Genomic DNA, 20,834 nt, shown 5'->3' with positions numbered 1-20,834 from the left:
TCTGAAGGCTTCACTAACATGGCTTCAGGGTATTGTGTTGAACTACGAGCATTGTGCAATATGTATATCGAGAGGTGGCTATGAGATAATTGCATTACATACAGTACGACTACCATACATCGTATATTTATCTAGTTACTTGAGAAGAAATTGTACATGTTTGGCTGATATGTTGACGGTTGATTGTAGATGAGGTCGTTCGTGCCGGAATCCGGGTGTTGAGGCAAGTTCGTCGGGTTTGCAGACGAAGAGGAGTTATCCGTGTAGTTGGAGGCTTGGGGTTGGAATTGGGTGTATGGGGCTTGGGGTGGTGCATGTGGTGTAGGCTGGGCCGAATAAGATGGTCTTTTCGGTGGGAGAGCTGGGGGTGGTCTCGAATAGGAGCCAGGACTTTCGTTGGAGTGGTGGCTGGCAAAACTTCCACCAGTGGACGATCTGTGTAGCGAAGACTGGGAGTACTGAGGTGGAAGATTGTGGTTCAACGAAGGTGAATTAGACGAAAAATGACTGGCGTTGTATTGTGGTGTTCCAGACTGGTCACCGTATGAGGGTCTGTACGACTGGTTAGGACGGGGTGGAGCTCGAGGCCCCAGGTGTTGTGGGCCCAAATTCAAGTTGCTGAAGTTCTCATTAAAAGACGATTGCGGAGGTGCATTTACTGCTGTAGCGATGTTTTGCTTGAGCAGTCGAGCATAGGCCAAAAGTTTGTTGTAGAAGTCTACCCCTGCGCTTAATCCCAAGCTGTATTTCTTCCAGTTTTGATTGTAGAATTTTATAATTTTGTCGGTTTGATGTTTAATTAAATTGCTTTGGAATTGCTTCGATGACTGGATCTCCTTGACCTTTGGATCATCCGATAAATTGGCCCATTGGTTCTTCAATTCATTAATGAATGTTTTTTCTTGTTCAATTAAGTTGTCTAGTTCTTTTCCATACGGATCAAACTTCTTCAATTCTTCGGGGAAGATCACCGTCTTTATTTCATTGGTTGATTTGATCTTACTATTTAAGATCAAAATATCAGAAATATCGTCATTGTGTATTTCCTTCTTCAACGTGTCCACCAACTTTGCTTTATTATTTTTGATCGAATTCAAGTCATGCAAAATATCTTCTATGGATTTGATTTTGCTGTCGATTGAGTCAGTAGCATTCACCGAACTCGATAACTGTGAATCATCTATATCTAATAAGCTGATTTCATTCTCCACATTATTTGATTGCTTCTTGGAAGTCTGCGAATCAACGTTAAAAAGCATTTTGAACTCCGGAGAATCAGCTCCTTTACCTAAAATAGCGTATAGGTGGGAATTATCGTTATTGATAAGTCCAAATAAGTTGTTATCAGAGTTACTTGCATCAATCAACGATTTTTTTAACCTCACTAAATCGTCTTTGTATTTGATTAGTGATTCTGAAAATTTACCCGACAAGTTAGATTCACTTTCAGTGATAGTATTATATATTTCTTTCCGAATAGTAGAAATATGATCTTTGTTGGACATATCTGTCTGATATTTCGAAGATACTTCGTTAACAATACTTCTAACTCCTGGGTCTATGTTAGTTTCCAGCGATGTTGACATGGTATCAACATGCTTGCTGCTATTCATAATTTCTTTGAGATTAACTAATGACTTTGGCATTTTCAAATATTCCAATATGGATGCCAGCTCTTCGTTTGAAACGTCAACCAAATCAAGTTCATTTCTCAAGAATTGAGATTTCTCTTCTGAATAGAAACTCAATAACTCATGAATATTGATTGGAACAACATTATTAAAGAAGTTGCTATAGTTATACTCGTTTAAATCGTTGAAAAGCTTACTATTATTGATAGGAATAGTTTTGACACCATCCATTGGCTTTATCTCGGGTAATGTGATTAGTGAAGGAATGATGTCATGATAGATAAAATCATTATCTTTATTCATCTCTGTCAATTTGATTCCAACAGCATCTTTTTGATATTTGTAGTTATCTAAAAGCTCATAGGAATCGTTCGAGCCCGATTTCGAAATTGCTTTCAAGGTGGCGCTTGATATTTCGTTCAAAATATTTTGTGACTTTGTCAAGTAAGCAATTGAATCTCCGTATTTGTTATTTTTCTCTAACTGCAATCCATGAAAGTAATGTGACAACGATTCGTAGAACTGAACTTTGAAGTGAATAGTTGCAACCCATGCTGAATCAATACTTGCTGTAACTTGTGGTTCACCACTCTTTTCAGGATTATAGTCACCTAAATCATCATCATCGTCATCGTCTCCAAGTATATCATCTACACTTTCGTTCGTATCTGTAACTGCAAAGTCATCGTGCGAACTTCCGCCTCCAGACTTATTTATATTGCACACCATATTGAAGCACTCTGTATAGTGATTCGTAGTACCCTGGCATAACTTAGCAATTAGAGAATTTTTGTTTTGTTCTAAATCGCCACTTATAACCTTCAACACAAACACCTCTTGCGCCTGGGCCAACATCAACTTAACAAGGAATTTGACACTAGCTTGGTGTAAATCATTTGATGGAGCATGCAAAAAGTTCTCGTTTAAAAATTGATATATCCCAGCTGTCTGCTGGAAAATCTGCAATGACTCTTTGATAGTCTCATCAGCTGCTGCAATAGAACTATTACGTTGTGCCTCTTCATATTTTGCACCAGCATACGTGGATAATAAAGCCCCTAAATTGAACAAAACGCATGCTTTTTCAAACGCCAATGCTGTCTGCTTATGCACAACAGATGGTTGGAATGCATCGTACCACGAAAAGTTGACCTTCTTATGTCTATTTACCGTAGAAAATGGGAACCTCAAGTCCAATAATTCTAATTGACTATAGTAGTTGTAGTATAACTTTATACCTGTGTTGTCTGGGTTAACCCCCCTGATATCTTGTCTTAATTTATCAAACTTCTCCAAATCCAGTTGGTATTCGGTGGTATTTCCATAAATAGACAATAAGTAATTGTTTAACGGCTTAACCCAACTGGTTTCATCCGTCTTTTTGGTTGGTATAGAAAAAAGATACGTCTTCATCTTAATCTCTATATGTCGCTTTACCTCCTTATGATTCAATACTTTTAATAAGTAACATTAACTGGCAGCTTAGCCTTTGATACTAATTCCGTAAAGGGGTTTGCTCGGTGAGAGACATTTATTGCGACATCTCTATATAGCTGCAAAATCTATCTTTTTGATTGATTTCTTAGCTAGTACTTTCAGTGGAAGTATACGCCGAATCGTATAATTGTTCCTGTTATTATTGAATACTGATTACGAGACAGAAAAGTGGAATGTGACCTATTTGATAGCGTTTGTTTATAATCAGAAAACTACACCTCTGCGAAATATCATATGGTTTGGGACAAGTATCAAGGTATCTCATAGTGTTTGAAAGCAGTCTCCTTCCCTTTCATAATATCTTGTCAACACGCAGTATATGCTAGAATACTGATTTAATATCGTTTAGAGTGTTATCTTATACTAAATCTACTAGTATTATTATATACAGTACTCGTATCAGCGATCACGATGGAGATGAATCCACAGATATATCTATGGGGTATGTCAATTAATTGTACTATATATGAATGGATATAACAATAGACAGCGGTTTTTGTATCAAAAAGTTATAGAACTTTCGAATGATTTGAAAAATCTAATTCCGGTTGGCACTTTAAACTTCATTGACTTGCCATTCAACCATTCAGATTTGGGCGGCATCAAGGTAATTGATAATGGAAATCAAAATGGCAAGATAGGTGAAGAGCAAAATTATGGCTGGAATTGGTTGGATATTGACTTCTTTGTTTATATATGCAAAGAACATGTGCATCCCATAGTTAAGTATGTCCAGTTTCTTATCGATTTCAGATATGTTATGGCTACATTCAAATTTGTAAAGTTGCAAATATATCCAAAGTCATCGTCATATACAACCATATGTAAGGTCAGGCTATATTGTATCCCGGCTGATATCCCAGGAGCTCGGTTTTTAACCGAATGGAGATTGCTGAAGCCAAAGAATTTAAATTTAGAAAGGAAATTCAGCGATATATGGTTTAAACTTCTTGAAGTGTTGGATTATTCAAATAAAGGTTGGAACTGTATCTTTTCAAACCATACATTGAGTAAGTATATCAGTAATGGTGTATTGTTAATACCTACTATGCCTGCAAGTCATGATACGGCATACGAGATCCGGAACAACTTAGAAACTAATTTCCATATTGATCGATGGACTCTGAACAGACCATTTGTGGGCTATTCTAAACGCCATTCGAAGGTTACGGAAGAGTCATTTGGTACTAAAGTTCTGCAGATTTATAATAATATTGTTTCACCAGACTTGACTGAATACGAAAATAAACAAAGCAATTTTAAAGAATCCAATTTGTTACCAAATCCGGAGGACGTTATTATCGAATTACTACGTAAATCAAAGAATGGCACACATTCAATAAATGGTGTTGTTTCTCAACTATATCCATTTCAAGTCACGTCTGTATGTATAATGCTTGAAAAGGAATCCATTGATAGAAAGGCTTTAGTACCGAACTTTATTCAAATCATGTCTCCTGGCTCAGGAATCCACTACTACTTTGATATGGATAGCAAAAGCTTTTATTCCAAACCAGAATTGTACTCTCTACCTAAGGGTGGTATTTTAGCGGAGAATATGGGATTGGGAAAGACGCTTATATGTTTGAGTCTCATATGTTTGACAAAATGTGATATATCTGGAATTCCCCAGTCGTATTTATTGTATAGCGAAGATGATAATGATGAGATAAATACAGAGGCTTCAGCCAAATATAATTCAAGGCCAATTCATTCTTTGAAGACGCTAGTTGATTTATGTAAGGAATGCATAAATCAAAACTCTTTACCTTGGAAACATTACATAGATGATATTCCAACATCTGTGGTTAATCGATTATCAAGCTCTCCTGGTTATTTTAGAATTCCTTTTGAAAACCATGACTATGACTCTACATACAGTTTGAGAACTCGGAAGACATCAACCAGGCATAAGTCTATAGATAATTATCTGTCTCCAGAAGGAAGAATCTATCGAACACTTTATTTGTGTAATACTACCTTAATAATAATTCCCGATAACCTTTTTCATCAATGGAATAATGAATTGAAAAAGCATGTTGATCCATCATTTCTTGATAAACTATTTGTTTCAAACCAATTCAAGAAGCCAATGTGTTCCCAAAACTCGACTTTCGTGAGTGAACTACCTGATGATCCAAAAGCTTTGGTAAAATTTGATTTGATTCTTATAACACATTCCTTGCTTGCAAAGCAGTTTGGAAATCCAAATAAATATGACAACCCGTTAGATATGGTATATTGGAAACGCCTAATTATTGACGAAGGACATAGCGTACAGGCCAAGAATTCTAGGACGAGTTTGCTTTGTAAAAGTTTACATTCTGAAAGACGCTGGGCTGTAACAGGTACACCTACCTCTGGTTTAACAAGATTACACATGGATGAAGAACAAACTGAAACATCGGAGAAAAAATCTGGAAATGAATTGAAAAAGAATCATTATGTTGTTAAGAGTAAGTTTAACGAAAGAGAGGATTTGATTAAATTGGGAACTATAGTAAGTAATTTCCTTAAAATTGAACCTTTTCACTCTCAATCTAAGGCATGGTCAAATACAATAATAAAACCTTTATCTTTAAACTCGTATGGCTCGACTGTAAGTTTATCGAATTTGCTAAATGCTATCGTTGTTAGACATGCTTTAAAGGACATAGAACAGAATTTAAAATTGCCTTCACTACATCACGAACCAGTGTTTTTGAACCCATCTTATCATAACAAAATTGCAATCAATTTATTCACAGCAGTGTTAGCGGTGAATGCTGTTTCCTCCGAAAGAATGGATGTTGATTATATGTTTCATCCATCTAATCGTCAGCAACTTAGGAGATTAATCACTAATTTACAAAGGGCAACTTTCCATTGGACTGGGTTTAAACAACAAGATATAGAAACTTTAATTCACATCTGTAATTTGTCCTTAAAGAAAAGAAAGGCGAGCGGCAACTCAGTATACAGCGACTATGATATTTCCCTATTAAAAAAGTCTATTGAAGCCTCTAAAATAGCATTAAATAATCCAAGGTGGAGAACTATTGCATTATTACATGAAATGAATTATTATGTCTCCGGTTTGCCTGACATTTTTACTAAGAATTTTGGAACAGGGGTCTTAGAAGTAGCAGATAAAAATGGAAAGCGTGATGATATTAGTGTATTTGGAGCTCCTCATCTCAATGCTATCCAAGAGTTCTTTTATAAGAATAGGTTCATGGATATGAACAATGAAGAAGCGTTGCGGTCTAAATTAGAGTTGTCCTCTAAACCATTTTGGTCTTCCTATTGGGAAGACAATATGAAACGAAATTCTGAAAGATTTAACAAGCAAGATAATAATCAAGACCTTAACTCGAATGTCAAAGCAGAAGAAATAGAAAATGCTATTAATGTTCCAAATATTGTTAAAAACTTCACGCCAGGATATGAATCACAAACACCTGTATTGTCAACTCCGAAGTCTAATAATCCTCATGGAAGAGCGACAGATGTAAGTCCGAAGGAAAAATTAGTCAGACAAGATGGTGACGGCTTGAAACTCACAGATGAAATCAAAACAAACCAATCGCTAGACGACCACAATATGAATTACCAGTCTATTAAAGCTGCTCGAATTTTAGGTACTGCCTCTGCTAAACTTTCGTACCTTGCAAGCCGATTGCTTGAGCATCAACAAGAAAAGATAAAATCACTCGTATTTTTTGAGTTTGAAGATAGTGCCTATTACTTGACAGAATTGTTGGAAGTATTGGGTATCAAATATATTCTATACGCAACTTTTATCAATCCATCTCAACGTACCAATAATTTGGCAGAGTTTAGTAATTTTCCCGGAGGAGTGACTCTAATCATGGATTTGCGATTGGCTTCTCATGGTTTAACTATTATTTCAGCAACCAGGGTATATTTTATCAATCCTGTATGGCAAAGGTCAATTGAAGCTCAGGCAATAAAAAGAGCCCACAGAATTGGGCAAACAAAAGACGTTTATGTGGAAACTTTAGTATTGAAAGGGACATTGGAAGAAGAAATATATAGAAGAAGATCAGTCGATGAAGAGTCAGTAGATTTTGGAAGGGAGGACACTGATAAATTACAAAAAAGATATGTTATAGACGATACCGGAATGCAAGAGTTTATATTGAGGCATAATTTTTTAGAACATGAGGCTAATGAACAAGAATTTGCAACAATTGTTGCGCCAGCGATAAATTCTAATGCATCCATAACTGGAGATGTGGAAAACTTGAACCTGGAATATTCCTTACTTAAACACAAGGATATACTTAAACACACAACAGGTTCTTATTTGTTGAAGGAATGGAACGCTTACCTTTTTAATGAAGATAATTTGGCACTCTTAAGTAACATTAAAAACCAAAAGCTTAACAAAAATTTTGCACAAAGCGAATTCCTTCGAAAATTTGTCGACTCGAACGAACAAGATACGGAGATGAAAACCAATTACGATAAGGTTCAGACGCATGTTGATGGTCCCTATCGTAAAAAGGTACGGTTTTAAAACTTTATATTTACATTATTGTACAATATACAAATCAGACTATATCTCTCTAACTATAATTGAGCCATCCGTAGAAGTAGATGCTAAAATACGCTCTGTCGGATGATAAGCAATATCAAGCGTAGCACCTCTATGACCTGAAATTTTATTAAGTATCTTTCGTGATTTGTAATCCCATATGGTGACTGTTTTATCTTCCGAACCTGAAGCTATCGAAACATTGTCCGTGCTGAAGCATGCTCTTATTAATTGGTATTCATTTCCTGAAGGAGCGCCATCATATATGTATGGGTTCATCCTAGGAATACCTTCAGGAACAAATTCTCGAGCACTATAAGTCCTCAATATACCATTAACAGACCGAGACAATAATATAGAATCATCTTTGTTTATAGCTATTGATGTTATAGAGTCTACTTGGCCTTCACAAGTCCAGATTGGTTTATCCATCACTCTCATGTCATATGCCTGAATCTTAGGGTCAATTCCTCCAATATAAAATGTATTACCTCTATTATTGAATGTGCAAGACAACAATGGATATTCGGTCGTCACTTTATTCGTTGCTTCCTTTTGTCTTTGGTCCCACAAACATGCTGACCCATCATCACTGGCACTAAGTGCAAGTGAATCCTTTGACACACTTATATCATTAACTGCTAACTCATGCCCTATACATTTTTTGGTTCTTTTTCCAGTTTCACCATCCCAAAACCCAACAGTTGTATCAGCACTTGCACTGGCTAATGTTATATCGTCATATAGCCATCTCACAGAAGTAACAGCCGATTTATGTCCCTTTATTTCTCCGTAGTTAGGAGATTCTTCTTCTTCATTATATGGTAACTTCCATAATAGAATGTTCTTATCTAATCCTCCAGATGCTATATAATCACCATTATGGCTAAATCTTGTAGAAAGTACTGATCCTTCGTGTCCCTCGAGGATTACTGCTTCATTATACAATATACCTCCTCCATTTCTAGCTCCAAGCAGCCGCGATTGGACTAATGCCCTACGATCGCCATCATCTATCTTCTGCCTTTTTACTAGAGACATGTCGTTTCGTAATTAAACAATCTTTTTAATATAGTGTTAGAAGAAGATAACTTTTTGTATACAATGCGGCTCAATTTTTTTTTTTACAATCGTTAGAATTATGACTTGTAGGCATAAGAATCGTAAGTACACAATGCTATAAAACTAAGCTAAATATTCGTATGTATCATTGTCAATACGGCGCAAATATTCTTTTTCAATCAAGTAGTCAATAACTCTCTTAATGTCAATGATCTTAGCACGGAATCTCGATAACGATTGTGTAGCTACGTCATTAACTAACTCATTATGCTTCATTTGCTTTCTGGCTTTCATTATTCTGACGATACAAGCAGAGAGATAATTCCTTCTTGATTCGTCAATTTCTTTATTAGTATTTTCCTCTTCTTGTTTTTGCTCTGTTTTAATTGAGCTCACAAAATTGACCCTCAACTTTTTAGATTTGTATTCCTCGACAATTGTGAACTTGGTGTCATCCTTATTAAAGAGCTCAGCTCCTGGTGGGCTTTGGTCAATTAACTTATATTTAGTGAACGGTAATAAGTGGGCTTCAAAAGTATGTTTAGCGACACCCACAGTATCGAATAACTCTTTAAATGAGAAAGTGTTCGATTTGTTGAATGCTAAAAGAATCATTAATTGGACATTACTGACAGTGAAAAGAAATGGAGGCTTTCCTTTACGTGATAAATTAGCCTTCACCTCACTCTTTCCATGATTCCATAACCACTGCAACTGTCTTCCAGTGTGTTTCTTATTATAGATTTCTTGAACTTTATTAAATGATGGCATTAATTCGGGTGCGAGCTTTAATTTATAGTCATCCAGATGCTTAAATGGCCACATGCTTTGAGCTAAAATCAATGGTGTGAAATCCTTAACCTGATTATCGGTTTGGCCTAATTCTTCTCTTACATTCACTTTCAAATCTTCGGAAGACTTCATATCTTGAAACATCTTCGTCATTTTGGATGTATATTCTAAAGAATTTTCTTCTTGTAATTTCTGGATGATGCTTTCTTCTAATTCGTCTGATTTAGTGTTATTATTAATTAATCTCTTGGCCAATAAACGACGATAATGTTCTTCAAATGCATCTTTATCATCAATGAATTTGAAGATAATCATCAAATTATCCGGGGTCATGCCAATTATATCCGACTCTCTACTAGTAGCTTTTAAGAATCCATCGGCATATCTAGCCAATAGATCAGGAGTCTTACAATTGGATTTAGGGGTTGGAATGGCAATCGAATTTTTGTTGACAAAGTAGCGGCATGCATTATCCAAAGATTTAATGAATATTGGATCCTTATTAATAGCAACGGTAACAATATCATTAAATTTGATATAAATACTGATTAATGTATGAATATAAGCTTTTGGACTAACAAGACCAGCAGTAGTTCTCTTTGAAGATTTTGCGTCTGCAGACTGTTTGGATGGATCTTCTATATCTTCGGACGGGTTTTTAATTTCTTCTATTGCCTTTGAGGCTTCATCTTTAATGTATTTCTCTAAAGTATCCGCTAATGGTTGTAATGTTGACGGAACGCGAGCTAATAATTTATACATAATCTGAATATGGTCGATTTCATCTTGTTCTAATAACCTTAAAAACTGATCATACATCGCCTGAGCATGATCCTTGATTAAAACAGTATTAAGGGTTTCCAACAAAAACTTTTTAGTGTGGTTGTCTAAATAGTTATTAGATCTGGAAACTTCTTCAGACAATCTTGTGTCACATTTCTTCATGTAATCAACTACATTATGTTGTGAAAGAAACTTAGCACTTTCTTTGCTGTAATATTCAGCAGTTTTTTGTAAGAATTTATGCTCAAAATGTTTGATGTATACCACTAAATTAGGTTTTTTCAAGTCCTGAATGTCAATACCCAAGTATACTAATGACTTGATAGCCGTTGAGATGTAATTCGTATCAACAATTTCATTATTTCTCTGTTTCTCGATCTGATCTAACACCTCGTCGATTAATCTATCCGCATTATTATTAAACAAATGACTCTTCCATTTCAACAACGACAACGTATTGACATCAAAAACATCTCTTCTTCCGTCTGATCTTTCCTTCTGGACCCAATAACGGTTCATATAATCAAACACATTATTCATGTAGCCTGCCCCTATGGTAAATCTTGTCCACCTCTTAACATAAAACTCCAAGAACGAATCCAGAGGATCCTTTTTCAAGCTCGTAATAAATTGCACTAGGTATTCATCCAATTTTGCGTAGATTTCTGCTCCTGCTAACGAATACGAATTATTTCCCGACACTGCACTCACAGGTGTGTTGGCAGATCCATGGCGTGATTTATTGACACAATAATTATAAATAGCTGTATAACAGTTCATGTACATCTTCGACGTCACCCCCTGATCACCTTGAGCTCCTAAAATAAATTCTAACCCTGGTTGAATAAATGACCAAGTAGCGTTCAAATCGCTAGCCACTGGGAACGATTGAGACATATTTTAAACCTACACTTCTGACAATTGATTCCTATTGATTTTCAACGTTTCTTTTCAAGCTAATTCTCCGAGAAACTCAATTGGGTTGAAGTTCAAATGTAATCCTTATTAATTCTATAGTAACTGTATAGATCTGATTTATATCCATGTTATACCAAATGTTCTATTGAAGTAGTAGCCGTGAGAAAAATCAACTTTTGGTCACTACACGCAATCTATTCGATATAGCTATTATAACTAACAAATGCAGTAAATCTAGTGTATTAAATTACTATAAAAGGTACAACTCAATCGTTTCTGGGTGATACACTAACTCTATCTACCACCCTAATTATACTTATTGTAAAAGTCAAGACCCATAAACATAGCACCAAAAATAAAAAGGCTGCTAAAGCCCTTTGTCTTCGACATATGGAACTCACTATAGGTGTAAAAATACCAAGGGATCTCAACTCTGGTGTATCGTCATTTTGGCAAACCCATTCACCATCGTAGAGGGTATTAAATGTTAAGGAAAGGTTTGCGGAAGAAAATATGATGAATAATAAATCAAGCATAATAAGCTTCATTTTGCCCAACGGATTTCTTAACCCTAGAGGCTTCCCACTGTATTCATCGTAGGAAATATAGATAAGATATACAATGGCACAGCATTGAACCACGATGGCCATTATGGTACTGGGTTGTTGTTCGACGGTGCTTCCATCGTACTTATGTCTGGAAAGAACGAAAATCGAGCATGCAAAGGCCAAGGCACATGTAGAGAAACATATAATCAATATTCTTAAGAGAAGCGGTACAAGAGGGTTCTGGACGAATATCCTCTTTAATATTGGAACCACGTCTTTTCTCTTTTCGTCCGACATCCAGTATCCAGCCTTCGACCTCACCTTAGGATGATCGTGGTCCAGTGTTTCGTCTTTATTTTTGCCGAAACACCCAAAACACCCAATATCATCTGCAATATATGTGTCCTCTTCTGCGGAAGATTGGCCCAACAACGCCGTCTTTAGTCTATCCTCTCCTCCCCATGGACCATCCAACTTCCAATCGGTGTTGAAATCGTCGTCCAACTTCATTCTCCCCGGAGCATATGCTGGACGCTGTTCTACCGACCGCAAAAGATTGTGCCAGTTATTATTCATCGATTTGACAAATGGGTCGTTGGAGAAACTCAAATACTGTTCTTCATCATCAATTTTCGAATGAGACGTCTTGAGTGATGGATTGGGGTCCGGCTGATTGCTATTTACATTCGTATTGTTTAATTGGTCCTTGTAATGTGCCTGCGATAACGTATCCAACACATATGGGGGTATTATATTTGCTTTATGACTGTACGATTTAACTCTGGTGTTGTCAAATGCATGAGTTGGTGCTTTGGTGAACGACTGTCTAGATTCGGTCAAACTATTTCCTGAACTCAATACTCGATTATTTCCTGAGTTTGGGGCCCCCTGATTCCGTTCTCCATCAAGTTCTGACATCAGGCTACTATAATATGCTTCTAATTAGTCTAGCTGTTAAAAATGCTCTATTCGTTTAGTTTCTTAGTTAATAGCAATGCCTAATAGTGGGAAACACAAACAAATACTCTTTATGGAACAAAAATATGATCCTGTATATACTTTGTTCTACCGATGATAAGGAACAAGGAACACTGGAGACTCTACAATATTATAGTCCAATTGACTGTATCTTCAATCGAGTATATCCTGCGCCCATGTTTCTGTTTGTCTAGGTTCTCTAGCTAGACAGAATATCGTTTTCTAGAATGAAAAAAAAAAGGAGGGGAGGTTCTGAAATTTTTCAGCGATGAGGACATAAATATGCTATAACGGCCTACGGGTCAGCTTTTAATTTGCGTCAAGTGGCTCCTTGACGATGTTTATTCTCTACAAACAACTAAAATGCCGCCAGTGTGTCGTATTACGGGCATCATGTAGACCATTTAGTGAAATTAGGCAATGCTAACGTCATTGATATGTCGGTCACGTTGAGCAATACTGCGACATGCTGGAACATCAATTATCAGAAGACCGAAAGTATTATTTTTGTAGATTTAGTTGGATATAGAATTATAGTACGTCTACAATGATCAGTACTATAGGCGTATCGAAGAATACGATGGTTGTCTCGAGTGTTTTAAAACGTCAGGCTGGACGATTAAGAATTGGTGAAGTAAGACCCGCACTCTTCATTGGCAGGTGTCAATCAAGCCTGGCCAAGGTCGCCACCCCAATAGATAATGATTCGATTTATGTACTTTCCATTCCCATCACGAACTACAAATCTTATATATTCTGTAATCACCAGCCTTCGGTATTAGATGTAACTCAGGCAAAGTCGATTCTGTGGGTGACCAAGCTCGAAGAGAAGATCACGTCTGTGGCGAGCAAAGGGTGGAAAAAGTTGAACGAATCAGAGATTAGCGTTAACGTCAAGATTGTCAGGTTGATCAAGAAGTTGTTAGATACGATTCCGTACGAAGAAAATTGTTTGAAGTCTTTTCCATCGCAGAAATGGATGATCAGAGAGGTCAACGACGATTATGCCAAGCAGACTACGCATTCTTCCACCCGATTCATGCAATCTCAAGCAGACGAGTTAAAAATACCCTCGAGTCAGATTAAACCTATCCCGTTGTACCATCCTAAGTTCCAGTCACCTACCACCATCTTGAATCAACTCTATCTGTTCCGAGACGATGCTTACAAAACGCACCTCAAATACTCCATACTATGTGCCATTGGTATCCCTATTAGTTTGCCCTTTGCATTAGTTCCAATAGTGCCTAATGTTCCAGGTTTCTATATTGCATACAGACTCTACTGCAATGTTAAGGCTTTGCTAGGAGTTAAGCACTTGGATTATTTGTTGGAAGACTGTACCCACAAGCCGTCTGCACCTGCAAATGCATCCTCCGAGAAAAAGGCTATTCAATCAACCGTCAATGACACCAAGCACATTGCATTCGAGCATGTTGATCACTTGGATGCAATTTATCTGTCAAACACGTCACTTAGCGACCATAACCTTCTCTCTGACGAAAAAATCATTATTACCCCCGACATCATCGACGGCCTCTGTCAAAATTTCGATTTGCCACACCTAAAAGAGGACCTCCTCAAGGCCTTGAGACAAGAGTCACATCGGTTGAAGAAAGCTGAAAACACGCAACAACTGTAAATATGTTTCTATAGATTCGCTATTTATTCAAAGTTCTATTTCATCTTCTCTGTAGATTTGTTGTCCTTTGAATATCTATATTATACTCTATTCCTTCCGGTGTGTCGTATCTATTTTCACGACTCTTTCTTTAATTATCACATATTTTGATTATCGGCTCTATTCCAGAAAGTATGATCAAAGGAAGAGAGCTTTTACTTTCCTGTAAAAGATCAAAAGATCTTTTTGATACCTGTTAGTATTAATAATATTACATATTCAGTATATAATTGATTAATCTAACATGACCTTTCATATCCCCAAAGACTGGGACCCAATTGAGCCAACAGTATTAACTATTGAACACCCAAAATCACCTTGTTCCCATCTGCAAAATACTAGCTCTACCCTCCTCTGACCGTCATTGTATCGGTCGTATCTGATCCCTCCTTGAAAATCCTCAATTGCCTTTGAAGTCACTACTTAACTACCGAATACAACTTTCACTCAGTCCAAAAAGCTCTCGAGGGTGCAACCATATAAACATCATTCCACAGATTCCATCATGCACCATGGAACCTTTACTCGAATGCCCTAGTTCTTTTCACATGATGAGTCCACAGTCACACTAACCCTCGCTCGTCAAAAAGCAGGTCGTGTGATATTTCAAAGTCATTTAGTGAGCAAGTTGGACGTTGCGCGAGTAGTTGGTATTATATAAATTTTGCAAAAGACTCCTATGTTAATTGTATTTGTTCTTCTACTACATACACTAATTATCATTAACAATGAGAGATAAGTGGAGAAAAAAGAGAGTTAGAAGACTTAAGAGAAAGAGACGGAAGGTTAGAGCTAGATCCAAATAAGCGGATGAGGATTAACAGTATAGCGGAAATGTTGGTCTAATTGATGGCAAGAAAGTTTCCAGTAGGTTTGATGTTTGAAAACGTAATAAAGAATGGTTAAATAGTTAGTCGGAATTTATGGTGTGATCTATGTTGAATTGGCAATGGTTGCCATTGAGGGTGCCGGTATTTTTGTTGTTAGTCTTGGTTTAAATTCTAGTTCTTAGTAACCGCACCAATTGCAATTTTGTTTAATTGGAGTGTCCGTATATGAATATATGCCTTAGGCAATAAAGACAGAATGTAGTTTGAAATGTAGAGCGTTATTTAGAGGAATTGGGGGACCAATTGGAAGTGTTGGCTATTTTGGATGTAGTGACCAAAAGATGGACAAAAACCGGTCGGTGAGCCTCTCGGGTGCTTGCGACGCAAATAAATGGCTGCAACACAAATTTAAGGATACTTCTTTGTTTGACAAATACGTCATATACGTACAGTACTTTAGTATGTTTACAGGTGCTATACATGACATCGATGACAAAGGATACGATAGGCTTGAAGCAATGGAGAAGAAAGGGATTGAATATAGTGGTCTGCGACTTCAACGTCCACGGTATCCGCAATCTGCACCAGCTACTAGATATCCACTCGGAATGGCACGAAACAGTCTCAACGAGAATCTAAGTATGTTGTCTGTAACGCGGTATTCCATAAACAAGTCTTGTTCGAATATATTACAACTGGATCTGGTTAACACCAAGCATGCACAATTTGATCGTAATTGTGAAAATTTTGGAAAATTTGTAAATGAATTTAAAAAGAGAAATGAAACTGAGTCACTCAATAATTGTAATAATCCAGACAGGGAACAAGCTCATTCCGCCGGGAACAGGGGTGAAGGAATATTATCTCTTACAATTTTCGGGAATAGTTCTGTCAGTCACAGAGTTCGCAGCCTACCGAGCAGTTCACATTTAGGCAGAGATGCAAGAAACGTCAATAATGAAAACCTCGGAAAGAAGGGAATTGGTGGTGCTAGGAGTCCCTCTCCCATGAGAATGGGGAGGTCCCTCGGTAGGTTAACATCGAGTAGAGAATTTGCATCTAGTTTTTCTTCCAATAGTAAGCCACAGGGGTCAATTAAGCTACATAATTCAGAACCTAGTAGCTTTTTTGAAATCGAGTCCGAAGTTACTAGTGAATTAGAGGAAGAAAGCCCTATTCTGTACAGTGACATCCAGGCCACCATAACAAGTCCACACCATCCCCCTTTTGCACTTCCAATCGAGAGTAACCAGAGAAAGATTTTAAGACCAAACAATCTCTTTAGTCACAATAATGCAAGTCTAACCAGAGCAGACTATTTTCAAGACTACATGGAAGAAATAATGGCCAGATGGAGACCTGGACACTCTCAATTCAACGTTGACGACACTATGGACGGTAAACATCCCTACCAACAAGAAACCTTTGAACTAGAAGCCAAGGCTGCGAAAATCAATCCATATAATCCGTTTATTACATTGAAAGCTTGGTTTAACAGAAAGGCTGCAATTCCTGACCTTGAGAATCAAAATCAGACCATTAACCATAGCAAGACGGATAAAGAGCGGAATAAGCCCATGAGAGACACTCTCGTACCCCAATTACCAGAAATTTCTGAGCGTCTTAAAAAAATTGAATTTAAGATTAATAGTTCCAATTCGATTATACCCAAACCATTTAAGCCAGGCGAATGCTCTCATGTCACAAAAGTTTTACGTCAATCAAGTACTCAACAAGAATTGACTCCAATAGATGGGCCATCTTATACACCGAAAGCATTACCTTTCAATGATTATGATTTAAACTTCGAAACAAAAGATTGCTTTTCAAGTCATAAGCCAGAAAAAGGCAGTAATGCCATCATAGATTCAATGGATGAGGATATACGTGATTTGCTCAATGGGTTTGATAACTTTTTGTCTGATTGTTTCCAAAGTTTCTTGAACGCATGCTCTTCAACGGGTAAAATGTGCTTTAATCCAACATAAATATTTCTACGAATGAGTGATCCAACGAGAATTGACAATCTCTTGGGGATATATGACAATGAAATATATACATCACACTATGCAAATACAAAACACATTGTGTACGGAATTCGAATAATCAACAGAAAAATATGCAAGATAACATCTGTATTCATACATGAATATTGAAATAGCATATATTTAAACGAAAACAATGAATATAAACATTTAGCTATACCGAAACAAATGTAGAACAAAAATAGATAGTCATCTAAAAGTGACAAATATAGACAGTCATCTAGAAATAATAAAAAAAAGGTACAGAATTAAAACAGAGAACTTATTCTGAGGCTTCAGCAAATTTTTCAGAAATGTTCGCCAATAATTCATTAAATGCTTTCTTACCCTTCTCTTCACCTTCGGAAGGTTCAACGAACTTGGATGACGAAACGGCATGCTTCACGTCTGAAGTTGCCTCAGATAATTTACCCCATTGAGCACCATTGGCAACAGCCTTTTGTGCTTCATCGTGGTAAGACGTAAAGGCTCTCATCATATCAAATGTCTTCCAAATAGGACAGAATTGATCGTATGTAGAGTAACCGTTTTGCTGTAAGAAATCTTCCTTGATCAAGTTAGCAACATCTAAAGTAATCTTATCAGAATCAGACAAAGCAGACTTACCGACTAATTGGACGACCTGCTCTAATTCTTCAGCAGTAGACAAAATTTCCTTAAGCTTGTTTCTTAAAGCAGGGAATTCTGGATAATTAGACTCGTAGTACTTATCCAAAATGTTAGTATATTTGGAATAAGAAATCGATGTGTTAACAGATGGGAAATGCTTTCTCTGGGCTAATTTCTTATCCAATCCCCAGAAAACTTGGGTAATACCCAAGGTCGCGGTGGTAACAGGATCAGAGAAATCACCACCAGCTGGAGAAACAGCAGCAACAATCGAAACAGATCCAATTCTATCTGGGGAACCTAAAGCAACGGCTTTACCTGCACGTTCATAAAAGGAAGCTAACTTGGCACCTAAGTACGCTGGGAAACCTTGATCTGCAGGCATTTCACCTAATCTACCAGAAAGTTCTCTCAAAGCTTCTGCCCAACGAGATGACGAATCAGCAATCATAGAGACATGCTTACCTTGATCTCTGAAGTATTCTGCTAACGTGATACCAGTGTAAATTGATGCTTCTCTGGCCGCAACAGGCATATTTGAGGTATTGGCCACTAAAGTTGTACGTTTCATAATTGGTTCTTGACGACCATTAATTTCAGTGTATAGCTCTGGGAATTCCATTAATACTTCAGCCATCTCATTACCTCTTTCACCACAATTGTGTACCACAGCTTGGTTGGCTAACATAAATTGATGATCCGAATTATCGGGAAGAGTGACACCATAGTAATCAGCGGCTTCGATTTTCTTTACTGAAAAGTCGAAATTTTGACCAGTACGGGTAATATGACTTGGGACTGAAGTGGTTTTTTCAGCAAGAGCACACTTGCTAAGGACTGATTCCAAAGCAGAATTTCTAGTCATACTAATAATATAGCTCTCATTTTCAGCCTTCACAGAAGTGCAAATACCAAGCGAACGTGAAACCGCAATAACCCCTTCTCCTACCTTTGAAGAGTTGGTCCTCACGGAAGCCGAAAGAGGGTTCTTTGTAACAATCCCGTCAGAGTCAATAAGACCAGCAAGGAATTGTTCACGGACTTCAAAGGATTCTGTACGGAGGAATGATGGAATTGCTTTTCCAGACTTTCCTTCTACTTTGAAGCTCATAGAGTTAATAACATCCCATAAAAAGTCAACAGTCTTAGCTGAAGTTTGGTTATTATTTTCAATGGCTTCATCATATTCACGGACACGATTAATAAGTTCCGTATTCTTTCCATCGATCAAATATTGGACACGATCAGAGTAACCATTACCAATCCAGAGACCGAGTAAGTAAGAAACGTAAGGAGCAATAGTAGCATCGAAGCCTGCTTCTTGAACGACAGGAGCCAATACTTCTTTGCTGGCAAGTACTGGTGCCCAGGATTGCTGAGTAGCACAACGAACATCGTCGCTCATATGGCCAACATCACGAGCTTCAATAGTCCAATCAATAGAGTTCTTTGAAATTGTGCTTGCAAATTCCTTTGCCATTGAACTTTCTTCAAAGGTTTTAGTTTGGGACTTCACCACAGAGAATTCACGGCCGTTAGCTTCATCTGTAACAGATTCAAGAGCAAAATAGGTGACACAATTTTGTTCGACTGCAATATCTTGCTTAGTGTTGACAACTAACTCGTGTTTTGCGTTACAAGTGAAAGCAATTCTAGCAAGATCAGCTTCTTCTTCAGGAGTTGATTCATTAATTTCGTACATGGTTTCATTACCACGAGGCAATGCAACAACATTTCTAGCTTCACCATCTTTACCAAGGACGCTTTCACCAATTTGGACTTCTTCAATATTCTTATTAGAACCGTCGGCCATTAAAACCTCAGTTCCCTTTGCAAAACAGCCGATATAGACCATGAGATCAGAGTTAGAAAACTTTGAAATGGCTTGTGAAATAACGGTTTTACCACAACCGAAGGCACCAGGAATACAAGTGGTACCACCTTGAACACAAGGAAATAAGGAATCCAATACTCTTTGACCAGTCAATAAAGGATGGTTTGCGGCTAATTTTTCAGCAACAGGTCTTGGGACTCTGACAGGCCAAGTATGCATCATTGAGTAAGAATGCTTTTTACCATCGAACTCAAGTTCTAATACAGGGTCCTCAACAGTGTAAGCACCTTTTTCTGCGATCGAAGTAATTGTACCTCTTGCTCTTGGAGGCAATAAGATCTTATGGTCATCTAATAATGAGTTTTCGAAGACGGACCCGAAAATATCACCACCAGTTATATGGTCACCAACTTTCAATTGACCAGGGGTAAAATCGTACTGAGCGGTTCTAGACAATGATGGAGCATCGATACCTCTTGGGATATAAATAGATTGTGATTTTTCTTTAATTGCTTTCAATGGTCTTTGAATACCATCGTAAATGGTTTCCATCATACCTGGACCTAATTCGACAGATAATGGTTTACCAGTTCTCAAAACAGGGTCACCAACAGTAACACCAGCCGTTTCTTCATAAACTTGAATAGTGGCCTTGTCTCCTGCAATACGAATGACTTCCCCTACCAAGTTTTCGTGTCCAACTTTCACCAATTCATACATGGCACATCCAATCATATTTTCAGCAATGATAACTGGACCTGAGACTGAGTAGATTTGACCATACTCCGATTCTCCAGCATCCAAAGAAAGACGATTCATCTCCTTACGAGCATTTTCTAAAGCACCAGCCTAATTTATTGGTTAGTAATTCCCATCTTAAGATAAATTGCATCCCTTTATTCAATTCTTTTTTGCCCTAATTGACATCAATTCAGTGCTTCAATTGACATCAATTTCCTCATAATTTGCACATACCATTCTGATGATCTATAATATACAGAAAATACGTTAAGCTTTATCTGATGTAAGAATATTAAGTCCAGACTTTCTTTATCAGAGTAGGTTGATTATAATGGACGAGTGCAA

General features: G+C 37.3%; 8 protein-coding genes across 8 annotated transcripts; 3 read left to right on the top strand and 5 right to left on the bottom strand. All coding sequences in view use genetic code 12, as the record gives it.

Annotated features, from left to right (window-relative positions):
- Positions 1–131: 131 nt before the first annotated feature.
- Positions 132–3,044, bottom strand: DEHA2D15510g (DEHA2D15510p; the record flags this gene model as incomplete). The annotated part of the gene is made up of 1 exon (XM_459157.1): positions 132–3,044. The coding sequence occupies one exon, from the start codon at positions 3,042–3,044 to the stop codon at positions 132–134; it is 2,913 nt and encodes a 970-aa protein (XP_459157.2).
- A 521-nt stretch (positions 3,045–3,565) lies between these two features.
- On the top strand, positions 3,566–7,650 carry DEHA2D15488g (DEHA2D15488p; the record flags this gene model as incomplete). Its single annotated transcript, XM_459156.2, has 2 exons — positions 3,566–3,570; positions 3,615–7,650. The coding sequence occupies 2 exons, from the start codon at positions 3,566–3,568 to the stop codon at positions 7,648–7,650; spliced, it is 4,041 nt and encodes a 1,346-aa protein (XP_459156.2).
- Positions 7,651–7,689: 39 nt separating this feature from the next.
- On the bottom strand, positions 7,690–8,709 carry DEHA2D15466g (DEHA2D15466p; the record flags this gene model as incomplete). Its single annotated transcript, XM_459155.1, has 1 exon — positions 7,690–8,709. One exon carries the CDS (start codon positions 8,707–8,709, stop codon positions 7,690–7,692), a length of 1,020 nt encoding a protein of 339 aa, XP_459155.2.
- Positions 8,710–8,853: 144 nt separating this feature from the next.
- On the bottom strand, positions 8,854–11,202 carry DEHA2D15444g (DEHA2D15444p; the record flags this gene model as incomplete). The annotated part of the gene is made up of 1 exon (XM_459154.1): positions 8,854–11,202. The coding sequence occupies one exon, from the start codon at positions 11,200–11,202 to the stop codon at positions 8,854–8,856; it is 2,349 nt and encodes a 782-aa protein (XP_459154.2).
- Positions 11,203–11,489: 287 nt separating this feature from the next.
- On the bottom strand, positions 11,490–12,689 carry DEHA2D15422g (DEHA2D15422p; the record flags this gene model as incomplete). The annotated part of the gene is made up of 1 exon (XM_459153.1): positions 11,490–12,689. One exon carries the CDS (start codon positions 12,687–12,689, stop codon positions 11,490–11,492), a length of 1,200 nt encoding a protein of 399 aa, XP_459153.2.
- A 640-nt stretch (positions 12,690–13,329) lies between these two features.
- Positions 13,330–14,391, top strand: DEHA2D15400g (DEHA2D15400p; the record flags this gene model as incomplete). Its single annotated transcript, XM_459152.2, has 1 exon — positions 13,330–14,391. The coding sequence occupies one exon, from the start codon at positions 13,330–13,332 to the stop codon at positions 14,389–14,391; it is 1,062 nt and encodes a 353-aa protein (XP_459152.2).
- Positions 14,392–15,601: 1,210 nt separating this feature from the next.
- Positions 15,602–17,248, top strand: DEHA2D15378g (DEHA2D15378p; the record flags this gene model as incomplete). The annotated part of the gene is made up of 1 exon (XM_459151.1): positions 15,602–17,248. One exon carries the CDS (start codon positions 15,602–15,604, stop codon positions 17,246–17,248), a length of 1,647 nt encoding a protein of 548 aa, XP_459151.2.
- A 319-nt stretch (positions 17,249–17,567) lies between these two features.
- Positions 17,568–20,726, bottom strand: DEHA2D15356g (DEHA2D15356p; the record flags this gene model as incomplete). Its single annotated transcript, XM_459150.2, has 2 exons — positions 17,568–20,597; positions 20,724–20,726. 2 exons carry the CDS (start codon positions 20,724–20,726, stop codon positions 17,568–17,570), a joined length of 3,033 nt encoding a protein of 1,010 aa, XP_459150.2.
- Positions 20,727–20,834: the final 108 nt, after the last annotated feature.

Source organism: Debaryomyces hansenii, assembly GCF_000006445.2.
Source record: "Debaryomyces hansenii CBS767 chromosome A complete sequence".
Lineage (NCBI taxonomy): Eukaryota > Fungi > Ascomycota > Pichiomycetes > Serinales > Debaryomycetaceae > Debaryomyces > Debaryomyces hansenii.
This window is presented reverse-complemented; position numbering and strand designations above follow the sequence as displayed.